This window comes from Pristis pectinata, chromosome 16, assembly GCF_009764475.1.
Source record: "Pristis pectinata isolate sPriPec2 chromosome 16, sPriPec2.1.pri, whole genome shotgun sequence".
Classification (NCBI taxonomy): Eukaryota; Metazoa; Chordata; class Chondrichthyes; order Rhinopristiformes; family Pristidae; genus Pristis; species Pristis pectinata.
In genome coordinates this window covers 6,016,463-6,033,440 of record NC_067420.1, presented here as the reverse complement: position 1 = coordinate 6,033,440, position 16,978 = coordinate 6,016,463, and the positions used below count along the sequence as shown (strand labels likewise).

Here is a 16,978-nt window from a genome sequence, read left to right as displayed (position 1 = left end):
ATTTTATTACATCTAATTTTGCCTAAATATTTCTCTCTTGTGGGAATTCCGTAAGTTCCATTTTCTGTCTTGTGGAGTTAATTCTAAATTTCTATTTCCCCTTATATCTGTGGCCTCAGTTACAGAAATGGTCATTTAAATATTATGGGGCAATGTGCATCAGAATTAACTACCATGTCAAATTTTGCCCCATCTGTCTGTTATGGGAATTAAAAATAGATAAGGACTGTTTGCACTAATTGCCCAAGCTTATGAGACTGGACACCCCTACACATTATAATATCTTCTACTATTAAATAATCCTTCTGACTTCTCGTCCTCACCACAGCCAATGACTTTTCTGACTTTGTGCTTCATCCGACCTCACGCCACTGGGATTTCTAATTTGTCTCCATCCCTCTCCACACTGACCCTTCAGACCTACTTTGCACCCTCTCTCCCATCCCTGTTCCTGAACCGTGTATGCCGTACCTTCCTCCCCAGGCACCAAACATTCAGATTATCTGTTCCTGCCGAGACCAGGCCTCTGATATCCTTCATTCCCATCAGTTCCATTCTATCCTGACTCCTGCAACCTTCAGTTGCTCCCTCCCTCCAGTCACCCTGCCTTCTCTCCCAGATCTGTCTGCCTAACTGACTGCCAACTAGTCTCCAGCTTGGGTTCACCTGGAAAATGCAGACAGAAATCTAATTGGGTCAGTCCTTAAAATTCAGAATTGCAAGGCTCAAGGGAAACGTGTTCTTCCTGATTTAATTAAAATTAAATTTTTTAACTAAGTTTTATTTACAGCATGGTAACAGGCCCTTCTGGCCCAACGAGTCCGCGCTGCCCATTTTAAACCCATGTTAACCTACCCCTACGTCTTTGCAATGTGGGAGGAAACCGGAGCACCCGGAGGAAACCCACGCAGGCACAGGAGAACGTACAAACTCCTTACAGACAGCGACGGGAATCGAACCCTGATCGCTGGCGCTGTAATAGCATCGCGCTAACCACTACATTACTGTGCCGTACGCTAACATCAAGCCACAATCCCTGACTCCATTCAATATATAAGCGAGTGACTGGCTTTATTGTAGAGCTGTCGGGAGCACGATGCAAAGAATAATGTGACTTTTAAGATGTGTAAGATGCTGTAAGATTATTGAGCCAAGTGATCTAATTAATTTTACAGGCTGAGCAGCACCAGAAGAAGAATCGAAAGATGCTGGTCATTGTGATCCTTTTTGTGATAGTGGTGGTTCTCATCATCGTGTTAATAGGAGTCAAATCAAGGTGATCAGCTGGAACCTTCCTGCGGTGGGAACCGCGAGGAAAATTCTCTGGGGTTGGTGATGAAATATTGTCTTTTTAAGGGAAGGCTAGGGAACACAGTCAGACCTCTCTGAATTCTTTCACTACCAGAAATCAGGAACCTGTTGTGATTGCTGTGTTGTAAATTGAGTGTGGGGGGGTGTGGGGCAGCAAAGGAAAGGTGTGCTCTCTTGTGTTGCTGTGAGCAGTACTCGGATTTGCTTCTTTCCGCTTTCTGTCTTCAGCTGATGATGTGCCTGTGGTCTGTACCCAAAGATCACCCTACGAGGGCCAGGTTCAGCATTACAAAGAGGCTTCTCAACATTTCAACGTCGTGAAGCCAAGTATGGACAAGGGAGCCTCAAACTACAATACAGCTGGTTCCTCTGCATTCCTTTCCTTTCCATTTGCGCTGCTGTATATATTACAGTGAACTCTGGTTCTGAATAATGAGATCTTCCCAAGAGAAAATTGCTTGTAATCAAACTGTGTCAAATGTAGATCATCTAACGCAAAATCATTTAGGACTTTATGGGAAAGCATTTCTTGCAGGTATGTGTTGTTTGGCTTTATTGTACATCCCTTCACTTGCTATATTGTCTGTGAGTTTGACTGCACAGCAATCAATCAATTGGGAGAGGAATAGAGCATGTAGGGGTGTGTGGGTACAGTAAGTACTTCAGAGTATGACAGCACAGAACAGTGCTGAGTTCAGCTTGCCAATGTTAACTGCCCACCTGTCTGGAAAAGCCCAGCCAGCTTAGAAAAGATAGCAAGGCCAGTTGAAGAGCCAGCACTGTGCTTGATGCTGGTTGCGGTATCTGAGGCTCCCTGTACTCCTGACAGCAGGTAGAGTTTGGAAGAACCAGGAAAAGATAAGATAGACAACCGCAGCGAACAAAATAAAAATCTTGGCACGGACAGAAAATATTTGCAGAGCAATGTCCAAGATGAAGATCTGGAATTCATTGAAACTGATCTAGCTCAGCACCACTGCAGAAACCATACAAAATGGAGTTTAACCCAAGGGGTTACCGACTTGGGCTCAAACACCTAGACTCCGTGATGGTGAGCCTGCTCCCTGTAGCTCTTTCAGAAGGCAGTTTAGACTAAAACTAAATATGGAACTTTCATGTGGAAAGAGCATGACGTTCATTGTGAATAGAAGCATGTTCATATAATAGGACTGGCAGTCCTGTATTAATCAAGGCAGGCCAACATTGAGATTTGTTTTAATCATGGACTTTTATTAATACTTCCAAAGTGTAGCCTATAAACAAGTTGATAATGTTTTGCAGAAAACCTTGAATATTCTGCAGTGAAAATTCTTTTTAGTTTTGCATCAGTGGTATTAGTGATTAACAGAGTAATTTATGATTTTTCATAGAAGTTACTATTAATATAAATGAAATGAGCAATGTGGTACATTTCATTCTTTTTCTCGTTATCTCTAAGTGGAGAGGTGTTCTTATTCTGCTTTTGAAAGACTCTATGGCACTATTCCCGTTTGTGAGCCCCTAACATTGGTTTGCACGTGATGATTTTGATTGTTTTGTTTTACCTGGGCATATTCATCCTGTTTCAAAGTAACAAAGTGAGCTGAATGTACTGTCTGTAGCATCTAACCATATCCTAAAACCTTCTGTGGCAGCCTGCTTCCTGAGGAAAGGGCATATTTAATACAACATGTATTAGTTCAGGTTGTGCTATTGGACATGATAACTAAAGCCAGTTTTCTGTCCTCTAAATAATGGAGTTAATTAAAAATAAACTGATTGTGGTAATGTAGTTGTTGAATGTCTGTTTTACACTATTCGGTAACAACTTCAGAAATATAATCAAGTTGCAGTGAACAACTGCTAGATTTGTGACAGAATTTGGAGCAAATGGAAACATTCAAGATCCTTCAACTAAGGAAATCGTCTGCTTCTGAATACGTATTTAAACGTAAGAATTTTATATTGAGAACCGTTGTTAGACCATTGAATGCACTACCAGAGTTGGCGGTGAGGCAGGGAGCAAATCAACTATTAAGAATAGGTTAGATAGGTGGGAGGAAGGAATAAATCAATGTAGTGACAAAATAAAGTATCGATACACAAAGCTAATTGAGCAGATCCGTTAGCATGCACATCACGCACAGATAAACAGCTTGTTTTATTTTTTGTATTCTACACGATGTGAAAAAGTAAGACAGTAAGTGATCGTGGAAGTTGTTGCACAAAGACACAGTGAATGAAGCTTCAACATGTAGGGACGTGTTCGGCACAGCTTTGTGGGCCAAAAGGCCTGAATTGTGCTGTAATTGTTCTATGTACAAAATGCTGCAGATGCTGGAAATCTGAAATAAAAAGCCATGCCATTTATGGAGAGAGAGGAAAATTTTTTTTGACTCAATGTCCCAAGAAAGTTCATCAACCTGAAATGGTAACTCCATAGACACTGCCCCAGCACTGTGTGCTTTCTGCTTTTATTTTTGCGACTACAAAAGTATGGTTTAAGGAAGACATTAGTGCTTCAATGATAACTTACATTTCAGTAAATCTATATTCCCCTAATATACTAGTTGCCCCTAATGACCTGTTCTGTGGAAACATTTGGAAAAAAGGATTCCTCTCTGAGCAAGGCACAGCTAAATTATAAACTGCTCCCTCAATACCCAGTGAAAATAACCAAATGTCACATAACTTTATGTTCTTTATCACAGTTTTTTTTTATTTTGCCTTTGACAGTTCAGGATAACAATGTACATGGAAAGCAGAAGTCTTAGCTAACAGGTTTTTAATACATTCAGATTCAGAGGCAACATTAAACATCTCTTCAGCTTTATGCTTTCTGATGCCTTCAGAGTTTGAGCTGAATTAATGTGCACTGTTATTGTTACAGCCACATAAATGCTGTGTCTTTTCATTGCCTCCAAAACGTGTTAGAAAGCCTGTACTTGGATGGGTTTTACTCCTGTAACTGAAAACTCAATAACATTCAGTACAGTAGCTTGATCAACACCCCATCCACCAGCATAAACATTCTCTACCTTAACAACGTGGCTGCAGTGAGCACTCTTTATAGAATGTAGCGATTCGCCAAGCTGCCTTGGGTAGTATTTTCCAGGTCCACAGCCTCCACCGCTTAGCAGATACATGAGGATGCCTGCACCTCTAGTTTTCCCTTAAAGGGCATGCCATTCTGATTTAGACATGTATCATAATTCCATCTTTGTATCTGGGTCAGAATCTTGGGAACCTCAACAGTGTTGCAGGAGCACCTTGGCTCGAGAAAGGTGGCCCATCACCAATATCTTCTCAAGTAAAACCAGGAATGGCTGATAAGTACCCATTTTTGCCATTAACACTCATCACTGTGAAATGGAACTGGGCAGTCTTGGTCCTGATTTGGGCATGGAAGTCAAATTGCATGTGGAGTACTCAACTGCATATTGAAAATAGTTGGATTTAGTAGAAACCATTGAATAGTGGTGGTGGTAGGTGGTCCATGAGAAATTACACCTGGATTCTGCTAGAGAATCTGATCATTCCAAAGGCTATCTTTTGCTCCATATTATTATTGCACCTAATGTGAAAAATTAGAAAGTTACATAGAGGTGGTTCCCATGAACGTAAAGGATAAACATCTCTGGTTGTAGTTCCCTGACTGGGTTGCTACAACATTAACCACCAAAATATATTTGACTGGGGAGATTTGACATGTGCCCATAAGCACACATTGCTCAGGTGTTGGAGCCGATCATGTCCAGAGGGTTCACATAATTGCATCGACTATAAGTAGAAAAAGGCTACTTGATCATGATGGTCCATGCTGACAATGTTGCACTCAGAGATCCTTCAGTCTTTCTTCATCCAATTTTTCTACCTAACCTTGCTCTGAAGTACATCTGTACTATTCACCTTACTTTAACCTGTGAAAGCGGTTTCCAGCTTACAGCTATCTGGGTGAAAAATAGTTTCTCCCGAATTACCTCTTGATTTCTTGATGTTTTTGTATATATAATTGAAGGCCTCTGGTTTTACTGTTCCTCATTGCTTTATGTTAAAACCTCTGGTAAAATCACCCTGCAGGGTTTCCTTTCAGAGACACAGGCTGTGCATGTTTTTCTGTTTATTCTTCACCAGTGAAGTATCTCCTTATCTCCACTCAGCCCATCTTAAATTAGTGAGAGGAAATCTTAATGGTTGTTATAAGAGAACGTTGTGTTTTTTGGCACATGGTTAATCAGAATCAGGTGTATTATCACTGACTTGTGTATACCAATATACGATATGCACATTTTATACTGATGTCCTCCGATTGACCATGCTCATCCCAGTGGACAGTCCCAGTTGTATGGTCAGTCTTGGACTGGCACTGAGGCCCATACTCTAAGCCATCTGACAAATCTACTTTAATGAACAAAAAAAAAATCATAAGGCACATTTTTCCTCTAGACAATGGATGTTCCTTGTGAATGTCCTTAGTGCTGTGCATTAGAGCTCAGTGGTGAACTGATTTAGAATGGGACTGCAGGTTACATATAATAAGTGTATTTTGGTGAGAACAGACACACTGAGAAGATGAATAATGTAAGTTCCTGGATGAGAATCTTCTTGTTTAGGATATATAATTGAACAAAATTAGATTGATGCTCTGGAGTTTTGTGTGATTGCCCTGTAGAGACCGGGATATGTTTTGTTAAGACTTTCCACCAGATTAAATAGCTTTGTTAAGGTGCTAAAAGAAGAGATTGGAGCTGCTCTGTGGGAGGATTTGCCTTAATGAATTAAATATTTTGCTTTTGTTGCCTGTGAGGTCCACCGTTCTGTTACGTTACATTAGGTAAACTTCACCAGGAACCATGGCTGAGAAGTTGGGCTGCACTTCTACTCAAGTGATATAAATCGCTTGAAGTAGCTGATGCTTGGAAGGGGATTATGTAGTGGAATGAAAGCCGAGTGGTATACAAGGGGACTTGTGCAGGGGATCCATTTACCTTCTACATGTACATAGTATTATTACTGGTAAGAAGAAATGAAAGCCATTTGATGGGTTTTGTCACAAGCTATGAAGAAATCACATTAACTGGGCGTTTCTGTTTTCTCACTGCTCTGTGTCACAGCTACTAAAGTGAAGCTATGAATGACAAGCAAAATTAATAATGTCCAATAAAGGGAAGAGTACAAGTGCAAGTCTCCTTGCAGTTACTGAAGCAGTGGGTTACTTCTCACTGCCACAGGCTCTTTCAACACCTCTCAGTTCTCCAGGCCACTCTCTAGTTAGCCGGTGTATATCAGTGAAATAAATGATGCCATTAAGATGTCACAGCTCTACAGCCCTGCTCATTAGCTTAACATCTATAGTTCCTGATGTAGCCTGGAGAAGCAAGAAGGGAGTTGAAGGTGGAGCTTTTATTTTGCTTTTGGTTTTATCCTAAAATTATTAATTGACTGAACAGATTGTATTGAAAAACATTGTAACCTATGAATTAATTTATAAATGCATTGTTAATTGTGTTTCTGGTTAGTGGTGGCATGTATGTGTTGATTAATCAGCTCAGCATTATTAATGTTTCATGTGTGTGTAATAACAATTTAAGCTATCCTCGTGCTTGGTTTGTGAAGGTGTTAACATACTACATGTCATTTTCTATGCTGTAATTTTTTTTAATGCAGGAATAGGAGGGATGGAAAGATTTTTTTACAGTAGGGATGATGAAAGCCATTTATTGTAATGCTAGCTTTGACAGCTCAAGCAATCATTTCATATCCCAAGTTCCCACACCCTTGTGTGGGAGATGGGTCAAAATGACTGACATCTTAATGAATCTGGCTTATTTGGTGGGATCTGGGAACAGGCATGGGATCACGCCCCAGACTGTGTACGGTGGCGTATTGCATAGATCACTCCAGTTTCTTTCCATATGCAGCACACAATGGATAAGAAGGGAACCTCTCAATAGCTGGTCTTGTACCCTCAGAACAGACTCTTGAAATATGTATCATGGTAGAGCAAAGTTTTTACTTGTAGCATCTCTGTAGAAGGCAGCTGTACCAGTGGTGTTATAGGTGCGTGATGCCTTGGCTGGTGCCTGCTCTTACATGGTGTGTCTTATGTGTAATCTACTTACATTTGTACAGTCTGGAAATCTGTTTTAAAACTGAGAGATGTACATGTGTGTACTTTTGCTTTTTTAAAATCTATGTATACCAATAAATTTTTTTAAAAGCTTCAGCTGCCTGTATTTATTTTAAACAGACACTACAGAAGGTCGCAGCATTTCAATTGCCTGTTGGGACTGGAGAGAGCTTTTCCACTCTGTTTCTATTTCTTCCAATTCACGGCTGTCTTTTTACAGAACTGCTTGTTTGGATCTGTCCAAGCAGTTTCTGATCCAACCACAGTGTTGCATGCAAGTGTGACAAAGGGGATCTGTTTTTCTTCCTCCTCCCCGAGTAGTTTGTATGCTTTCATACGGCTGACCACACCATTTCCCGCATCATCAGTTAGAAGTCCATTTGCCTAGCGCTTCTCAAGTTGTAGATAGAAAATCGATTCCACTGGCTTGGCTTGGCTTCTCCTCTCCCTCCTTTGCATTTACCCTCTGTCTCTCATAAATATCTACCTTTAAATCTTTCTTGTTCATTACCTATGAATTGCCCTTTTGGCACTATTATCCCACATACTATGATCCCGTGCAATTCCCACTCCCCTCCACCGTCCTCCATTCCTCCAGTGTCTCCAACTTGTCTGAATATTTGTCACTAAGTACTGGATGAGCAGAACTTTCCTCCAACTAAATATTGGAAATGCGAACAAATTAACCTAGTTCTCCGGCACGATCTCCATTCAGCTACTGACCATTCCTCCCTCTGGCAACTGAGTGAAACGGAGCTTCTGTGGAAAGGTTAATGTTTCAGATTCCGGACCCTTCATTTTCATGAGATCTATTTAACTGCCTGAACCCACCAGGTTCTCCTCCTGACTCCTCTCATCTGTGTTATTCCTTCTCCCTTGTATGCTTATGCAGCCTACCCCAAAATGCATTTGTATTATTTGCCTCCACCATTCCCTGTTCCACGTTCACGCCACTCTTTGGCTTAAAAAAAAGTTTCTTCTGAGTTTGCTTTTGAATTTCTTGATGACTGTCTTATATTCTAGTTATGTTTTTCTGCACAAGTGAAAGCATTCTCCCTTATCAAAACCTTTTATAATGTTAAAGATTAGGCTGTCTGTGATCTAAAGAAAAGAGACTTTTCACCCTTCCTGATTCGCATACCCTTTCATTTCTGGGATCATCTTCGTCTCCATTGCTTTGATATTCCTGCTTGTAAACTGGCAATTGGAACTGCACACAGTACACCAAGAGTAGTCTAACAGTGTTCTATACAAGTTTGCATAATTCAACTAAGGGTTAGAAATTCAGGTGAGGATTTTTTTTTTAAAAAGGCAATTAAAGGAGGCCACAATGCATCAGATTTTAGAAAATTTACCCCACAACGTGAAACACCTTCATTTTCCAACATGTTCCCACTGTGAAGAGGAAAAGATCCAGCCGTGTTCTACTGACTGCTCCAATGAAATGCGGGTCATCGTTACATTAAGTTTGGTTCTGGTTTGCTCAGACTCAGTTCTAAAGCCATAAGCAGCATAGGTGGAGGATTCATAACAAGCCTGCACTTTTTAATGTTAAATATAATTTCCCCAGTGCTGAAAAGTCCAAAACCAAGTGATTGCATGGCCGTAATTTCAACAGTCCCTCTCCTAGTGGGCTGGGAGCCGCACCTCTCTCTGCACTGCTGTGGACCCAGGGCTGCACCCTTGAGCCGGCTCCACCAGGCGTGGGCGGGGCTTGTGGGGGCCGGTGGGCGGAGCCTGCCGCGGGTGGGCGGGGCCGGAGCCGCCGGCGCTCCGGGGGTGGGCGGGGCCTGTCGGGGGTGGGGTCTCGCGAGAGCTGAGGCTGGCCAAGATGGCGGGCGTGGAGCTGCGCTTCAGCGCCGCCGCCGGGGACTCGGAGCCGCCCGTCCGGCCGCTGCTCGTCGTGGGGCAGCTGCCCAACCTGCAGAGGCTGCGATGGGCCGACATCAGCGGCAAGCTGTCGCCCCAGGTGACGGAGGAGGTGAGATGCCCGGGGCTGGGGCAGCTGCGCCTCGCCCTGAGGGGACGGGACGGGACGGGACGGGACGGGGGGAGCCCCGGGGCCCCGCCTCCCGCAGGCCGGCCGGCGCTGCTCCGACAGCGGCGGGACCCCCGCCGGCCCCCACACCCCCCATCCAGCCCCTCCCCCATGCCCCTCACCATCGGACCCTTCCCCCACCCACCAGCCCCCACCCCCCCACGCTAGCCCCTTCTCCCGTGCCCCCTCATCATCAGCCCATGCCCCTCACCATCGGCGCCCCCACCAGCCCCTCCCCCCATCCAGCCCCTCCCCCATGCCCCTCACCATCGGACCCTTCCCCCCCCACCCCCCCCCACGCTAGCCCCTTCCTCCTATGCCTCCCCCAGCCCCTTCCCCCGTGCCCCCCCATCATCAGCCCCTTCCCCCAGCCCCTTCCCTCCCCATGCCCCTCACCATCGGCCCCCCACCAGCCCCTCCCCCCACGCCAGCCCCTTCCTCCCATGCCTCCCACACCCCCAGCCCCTTCCCCCATGCCCCCGCATCATCAGCCCCTGCTCCCCAGCCCCTTCCCCCCACGCCCCTCACCATCGCCCCTTCCCCCCACGCCCCTCACCATCGCCCCTTCCCCCCATGCCCCCTCATCATCAGCCCCTGCCCCCCACGCCCCCTCACCACCAGCCCATGCCCCCCCATCAGCCCCTTCCCCCCCCCCCCATGCTCCCGCATCATCAGCCCCTGCCCCCCCATGCCCCTCACCATCGGCCCTTCACCCGTGCCCCCCACCACCAGCCCCTTCCCCCACACCCCCCCATGCCCCCTCCCCACCAACCCTTGCTCTGACCCCTGTCCAGCTGGGGATGCATTTATTATTAAGTTGCAAGGACTATTTTGGAGTTGTAACTGACAACCAATACCAGAAATAGAATTTCACAACTATTGCACAGGTTACACGACACTGAAGCAAGCCATTCAGCCCAAACAGTCCATTTATTCATCTCTAATTGCCAAGTCATTTTCAACCCGAAGACTTGTCTCCTCCTGACTCCTCTCATCTGTGTTATTCCTTCTCCCTTGTATGCTTATGCAGCCTACCCCAAAATGCATTTGTATTATTTGCCTCCACCATTCCCTGTTCCACGTTCACACCACTCTTTGGCTTAAAAAAAGTTTCTTCTGAGTTTGCTTTTGAATTTCTTGATGACTGTCTTATATTCTAGTTATGTTTTTCTGCACAAGTGAAAGCATTCTCCCTTATCAAAACCTTTTATAATGTTAAAGATTAGGCTGTCTGTGATCTAAAGAAAAGAGACTTTTCACCCTTCCTGATTCGCATACCCTTTCATTTCTGGGATCATCTTCGTCTCCATTGCTTTGATATTCCTGCTTGTAAACTGGCAATTGGAACTGCACACAGTACACCAAGAGTAGTCTAACAGTGTTCTATACAAGTTTGCATAATTTCACTTCTTTTCAATTCTGTTGCTTTAGAAATAAACCCAAGTGCTTGTTTTTTTTCTTTTATGGTCTTGTTAGCTTGTGGTGTAAGTTTTTAATGATCGTGTATTTGTCCCTGAGAGCCCATTGTTCCTGTACTCTACCTAGGCTTGCACCCTCCAGCTCATAAATATTCTTCCTACCAAAATGTACTATTTTGCATTGTTTGCCCATTCTGCAAGTAAATCTTTCCAGCCATTACCAGTATTGATTATTCTCCCAAGTTAATGTTACCCACACATTTAAAAGTTGCATTAATTCCAGATCATTTCTGTAAATTGCAAACACCACTGGTCCCAGCGCTGATCCTTATGCAACATTGTGATTCACATTTTCCACTATGAATAGCCGTCCTTTACTCCCACTCTCTGCTTTCTGTTTTGAAGCCAGCCAGCAATCTGTTCTGCTACTTGTCCCCTTATTCTGCATTCTCTGACATTGTGGGGTACCTCGTCAAAAATCTTTTGAAAATATAGATAAGTTATACTTGCTTTACAGTTGTCTACTTTTTATCATATCCTTTCAAAAAAGTTCAATGTGGTTGGTCAAGCAAGACTTTCCCTATCAATATTCATGTAGTGTACTCATTATTGTAGATTTTGTCTTCAGATGTTTTATTCTCTCCTTTAATGGGGATCAGATTGTCTTTCCTTTCACTCATGTTTAACTGTCTGGTTTATAATTCACCTGATGTGAATGTAGGTATTATGTTGGCTATCATTACTCATTCATCATCCAACATGTCCACCTTTTCTATCTCTCCAGTAGGAAAATAATGATTTAATATCTAGCATTTCCCCGTCATTACCTGTGGTGTTATCCCAGTTGTCCCTTGGGGGTCTTTTCCCATCTCTTATTTGGTGTGTTTGGAAAATATATCACTTTTGTTTTGTGTTCCTTCGTAATTTAATTTCATCATTCCCCTTCACTTTCCTACTTTTTGTTTTACTTCTCTCGTAATCCCTTTGTATTCTCTCCTGTAAGGAAAGGAGTTAAGGTGAATGAGAAAATGGCAGAGAAATTAAATGGATATTTTACATCAGTCTTTAGTGTAGAAGATACTACGATCATCCTATCAAAACTGAATGTCAAGATGAATTAAATACCAACACTAGCAGAATAGTCAAATTAATGGAATTAATGCCTTATCAGTCCCTCAGATGGTTTGCATCCTAAAAGAAGTGCTGCTGATTTAGCAGATTAACTGCAACCTTCCAAAAATCCATAGATTCTTGAGAAATGCCAGAGGATTGAAAGCAGCCAATGTGCTGCCCCTATTCAAAAAGCAGGTAACTAAAGGAAGATTAGCATAACGTATATGTTGGGGAAAAGAAATAGAATCAATTATTAAGGAAGTAATAGCAGCACATTGAGAAAATCATAACCTAATCAAGCAGAAATCATGTTTGACAAAATTATTGGTTTTTCCTGTGGAAGTCTTGACCAAGGCAAAAGAGCGGATCCAGTAAATGTATTTGGACTTCATGATGTTGTTTGATGAGGTGCATCATAAAGAAATGTTATAAGGTTGGAGCCAATGGTGTTGGAAGTACTATATTGGAACAGACAGAGCACAGGCTAATAGGTGGGAAGCAGCAAGTGGTAATAAAGGGGTCATTGGGAGGCTGGCAATGTGTAAGCAGTGGAGGTAACACAGAGATCAGTGCTGAGACCATAACTGGTTATAATACATGTTAATGAACTGGAGGAAGGAAGGGTATGTAAGGTGGCCAAATTTGTAGATGATGCAAAAAAAAAAGTGGGAATGTGACTTGTGAGGACGATACAAGTGGTTTACAGAGATATTTAATAGGTTAAGTGAATGGCCAAAAAGTTGTTAAATTAAGCTTGATGTAAGAAAATGTGGTTGATCATTTTGGAGGGAAGAATGTCAAATGGAAGAAAGCTGCAGCACAAAGTTAGCTGGGATCCTCGTGTGTGGAACAGGCAGCAGGTGGCTAATGGAGTGTTGGCCCTGTTTCAAGGGGATTGGAGAATAAAAATAGCAAAGGCTTACTGCAACTGTGCAAGGCACTAGTGCAATGACATCAACAGTACTGCAAACAATTTTGGACTCCCTATTTAAGCAAAGATATTATTTCATTGGAGGTGGTTCAGAGAAGCTTGGATGATAACAGGTCTGCAGAGATTGTCCTACATGAAAAAGTTAAACAGGTTGAAACAACTCATTGGAGTTTAAAAGTATGAGAGGTGATCGTACTGAAATGTAAAAGATTCTAACGGGGCTAGACAAATGCTGAGAGGAGGTTTCCTTTCCTGAGTGAGTCCAGAATCACACTGAGATGAAAAAGAATTTCTTTGGAATTTTGTGTCTTTGGAATTCCATAATGAAGAGAGCTGCAGGAGCAGAGTCCTGTGTATTTAATGCAGTGTCTTTGTGTATATGCAAGGCTGAGACTGATACATTTCTAATTGATAAAGGAATTGAAGATTATGGGGAAAGGTCAGCAAAATAGACTTGAATGTTGGATGAGCCATTATCCTGTTGAATGGCACAGCAGGTCTGGGGTTTGCATCTCCTACTCCAGTTCCTACATGTGGTCTTAGCTGTGTCTGCAGTTAATGTGTGTTTCAGTTGTTCCATTGGCTTTTATTTGTCTATGAAGCCTTCTGAGTGGTTAGGTTATTCTTTCTTGTCAGCACAATACATTTTTCCTGCACTCTGAACATTCTAACTGCTTCCCAAAGAGATTGAAAGACAAGTTAATTTGCTTTGGTGGCATCTGGTGAGGACGTTCCTGTAAGGGAAATAGTTATGGGGAAGAAGGAAGTGGCAGAGAAGTTAAACAAGTATTTTACATCAGTCTTTAGTGTAGAAAATACTATGATCATCCTATTAATACTGAATAATGCCAGGGAGGAATTAAACACCAACACAGGAGAAAAAGACAAATAAATAGGACTTGTGCTTGATAAATTGCTCGGATGGCTTGCGTCCTTGGATTCTAAAAGAAGTGCTACAGACATAGTGGATTCGTTATAATCTTCCAATTACGAGTGTGGAAATGAAGCAGCAATCTTGTTCTCCTACCCTCTAGGAAGCAAAGGGCCAAAACGCGATTCTGTCTGACACTGCTGCCTGCTCCTGGCTGCTTCAATGCCATTTTAATCCCACTCTCTTCATAAAATATTAATAGTCAAAGTTAATGTGTACACTGTCATAAAGTGAGGGTTACAGAGGGAGGCTGAAAGATTACACTGGGCTTTGGTATGAATGAACTTCCTTTGTCAACCAATTGTTGTAAATTTTATTTATGATATTCACAGTTCAAATGGGCAAAGTGCAGAGATTGACACAATCAACATAAAACTCATTGTCAGCACTTTTGCATGAGTTTTCTGGATGATGAAAGACAAAGGTTTGTCTGGTACTCGTATGATGATGAAATTGTTGACAAATCATTAACGACTGGTTTCCTTCAGTGGGTCTATAATACACCCAGGTATAATACAAGGGAAGAAAAACAATGTTGTACTTTGGGACCCAGTTATATAGCCATCTAATCGAGCATACTACACAACCAGATCTTGTCTTAACTTATTGTATCCCAAGATATTAAATTTGGTAGAAATCCATCTATTCTGCATTGGAAAGAATCAATACGAACTGCGGCTACCATCTCCTAAGGAGCCTTTTCTGTGGATTGACCATTTGCTCACTTTAATATTATTGTGACAAATTAAGTTTGAATCGATTTCCCTCGAGTGCAGACCATGTTTCTGCTTATAAACGTGGTGAAATATTTGTTATGGTCTAAGTTATCTAGTTCGATTGGAATCTTTAAAAATGGCAACCATCTCATTCCAGTGAGAACATACCCAATTTATGCAAGAGGCTATCATAATCCACTCCCACCATCTCAAATTATTTGGATTGCCTGCACAGAGTTTGCAGGAAGTAATTTCTAATGAAATCATTCACCTGTATGGTCTCAAACTAAGCAGGTTTCCAAGACATTACTGATGTTGATATTATGGAGGTTGAGTTGTCTCTGAGTCAGAAGGTCACCGTTGCTCTTTTCATTCCAGTGACATGAGCAGAAAATCCCCAGTGCAGTATTGATGGAACACTGGCAAAGCTGTCTTCTGGATCAGCTCTCAGAATATCTTGTATCGCTTTTCTCTTTGGCGATCTGGAGGGTTCATTGTTGAGTCTGGAAGGTTTCAATGTGCCCTGATGGGAGATGCGATGCTGTTCCTCTAGCTTGCATTGAGCCTTGTTGTAACAGTGCAGGAGGCCACACATGCAGGTCAGAGCAGGATGGTGAATTAAAGTGACGAGCAATTTTCTCTCTCTGAAACATTATTCATTGTACCTTGGTGTACACAAATTGGCTGCTATGTTTCCACAGTGTTTTCACCACACAGATCCTCCCCAGGTTACAAACAGTCCCTATATACGAATGAACGTTTGGGAGACCGGCTGGATGAATTCGCAGGCTGCTGCCAGGCCGCAGGCATCTCCTGCTGTGGGAACTCCGTTTGCGACAATATCATTGCATCTTGCAGAGAGATCTGAATGGTTGAGTTAAACGCACTGGTTTACCTAAACATTGCCCTTGGTTGGCCTATGTTTTTATTTAAATATATTGCTGGGCAACCCCATTTCTGACTTGTGATTCAGTTACAAACATTTCACAGGAAGGGAACCCTGTTGTAACCTGGGGAGGACCTGTGTATACATATACGGCCATGAAACACTTTGGGATGTCCTCAGTTAGTGAAAGATGTGTGTAAATGCAATTTGCTTTCTTTTTGCAGGTCTGGCAGACAGCACTGGGCAACCTCAATCCCAACCCCACAGATAACTGCCCCCTGTACCTGACGTATGCCACAGTTGCTGCCCTGCCCTCTCGAGTCAGTCGTCACAACAGCCCATCTGCAGCCACGTTCCTCACCCGCTTGGTTCGAAGCTGTCTGCCCGGAGGAGCCAACCGCTGTATTGTAGTGAGTACTGATCCCTGATTAAAATGGCTGTGAATGAGGAATGCCCATTGAGAAGAACTGTCTTCTCAGATACTTCATATATTTAAATGACTGTGTTTGGTTTATGCTTGTGACATGTTAATTTATGGAACCAGTTTTAAAAGAACTAGTCATTTCCTGCTGTTTTATGTGCATTTGGTAAGTTATCCTCTCCTTTCAAGGCCACTGCTCGGTGATTAAACAAAACTCAAGAAAACTGCATTTACTAGAAATGTGAAATAAAAACAGAAAATGCTGGAAGCACTCAGCAGGTCAGGCAGCATCTGTGGAGAGAGAAACAGATTCAATGTTTCAAATCTGGGACCCTTTATTAGAACTGGAAAGAGTGGGGAAAACAAGTTGGTTTTCAGTGGCCAAGAAGGTGGGGGAGGGATGAGTCAAATAGAGGAGAAGGGGAGAAATCTTAACTGAATTATGATCGCAATCACAAAAATATGGAGTGGTGTTGCATCTCCAGCGCCTGCATGGAAAAATAAAATGTTACACAGACAGAGAAATATTATGTGATTCTAACTGCCTCCTTAACCAGTTGGTCTCACCCGAGTATAGCATCATACAGCAGAGCCCACCATGTCTGTGCCGTTCTTGTACCCTTCTACACATCCTACTTACCTGCATTGTTCCTGCTTCACCCTGCCATGTCGCCTTTTGTGGTCCAATCGCTCTGCTCTCCCTGCTTCATCCTGTGGCCGATTACTGCTGCCATTTCCTTGGCTAGTGGCCCCTTCGCTCGGTCCTTCCCTGCTCCCGGTTCACCCTACACGGACTGCTGCACCATCACCCTTGCAGGTCCTCTTGAGCTTCACCCTACCTGGTCTGCACCCAGTTTGTCAGATCCACTCCAGATCATTCTGCTGTCTGTGCTTCTCCCTGCTGCCGGCTGCCACTGTGCCCTAAGTGGTTTGCTTTCACTCTGCTTTCTCAGCCTGTTCATATTTCACATTGCCTGGTGCACATACTCTTCGTCTTACACCTCTTCCCATTTCCCCATCTACTTCCAAACACCCTACTCTCCCTGCTTCAGCCTGAGTCTCCTGGTTCGCAGCTGCTTTGCACTGTCCGTCCCTGCTTCTGGT

The 16,978-nt window shown here is 43.2% G+C and overlaps 2 protein-coding genes across 6 annotated transcripts in view; both read left to right on the top strand.

Annotated features, from left to right (window-relative positions):
- Positions 1-7,513, top strand: part of stx16 (syntaxin 16) — a 37,870-nt gene extending 30,357 nt beyond the window's left edge. For 3 of the 5 annotated variants that reach the window (XM_052031267.1, XM_052031265.1, XM_052031269.1), the window contains exon 8: positions 1,176-7,513. In XM_052031267.1, coding sequence (XP_051887227.1) covers positions 1,176-1,280 — 105 coding nt within the window. In that variant the 3' untranslated portion in view covers positions 1,281-7,513. The remainder of the gene's footprint in view (positions 1-1,175) is intronic. The other 2 variants (XM_052031266.1, XM_052031268.1) reach the window with 1 other exon arrangement.
- A 1,706-nt stretch (positions 7,514-9,219) lies between these two features.
- npepl1 (aminopeptidase like 1) overlaps positions 9,220-16,978 on the top strand; it is a 28,326-nt gene continuing 20,567 nt past the window's right edge. The window contains exons 1-2 of the mRNA XM_052031230.1: positions 9,220-9,401; positions 15,678-15,863. Of these exons, the coding sequence (XP_051887190.1) occupies positions 9,252-9,401; positions 15,678-15,863 (336 nt within the window). The 5' untranslated portion in view covers positions 9,220-9,251. The remainder of the gene's footprint in view (positions 9,402-15,677; positions 15,864-16,978) is intronic.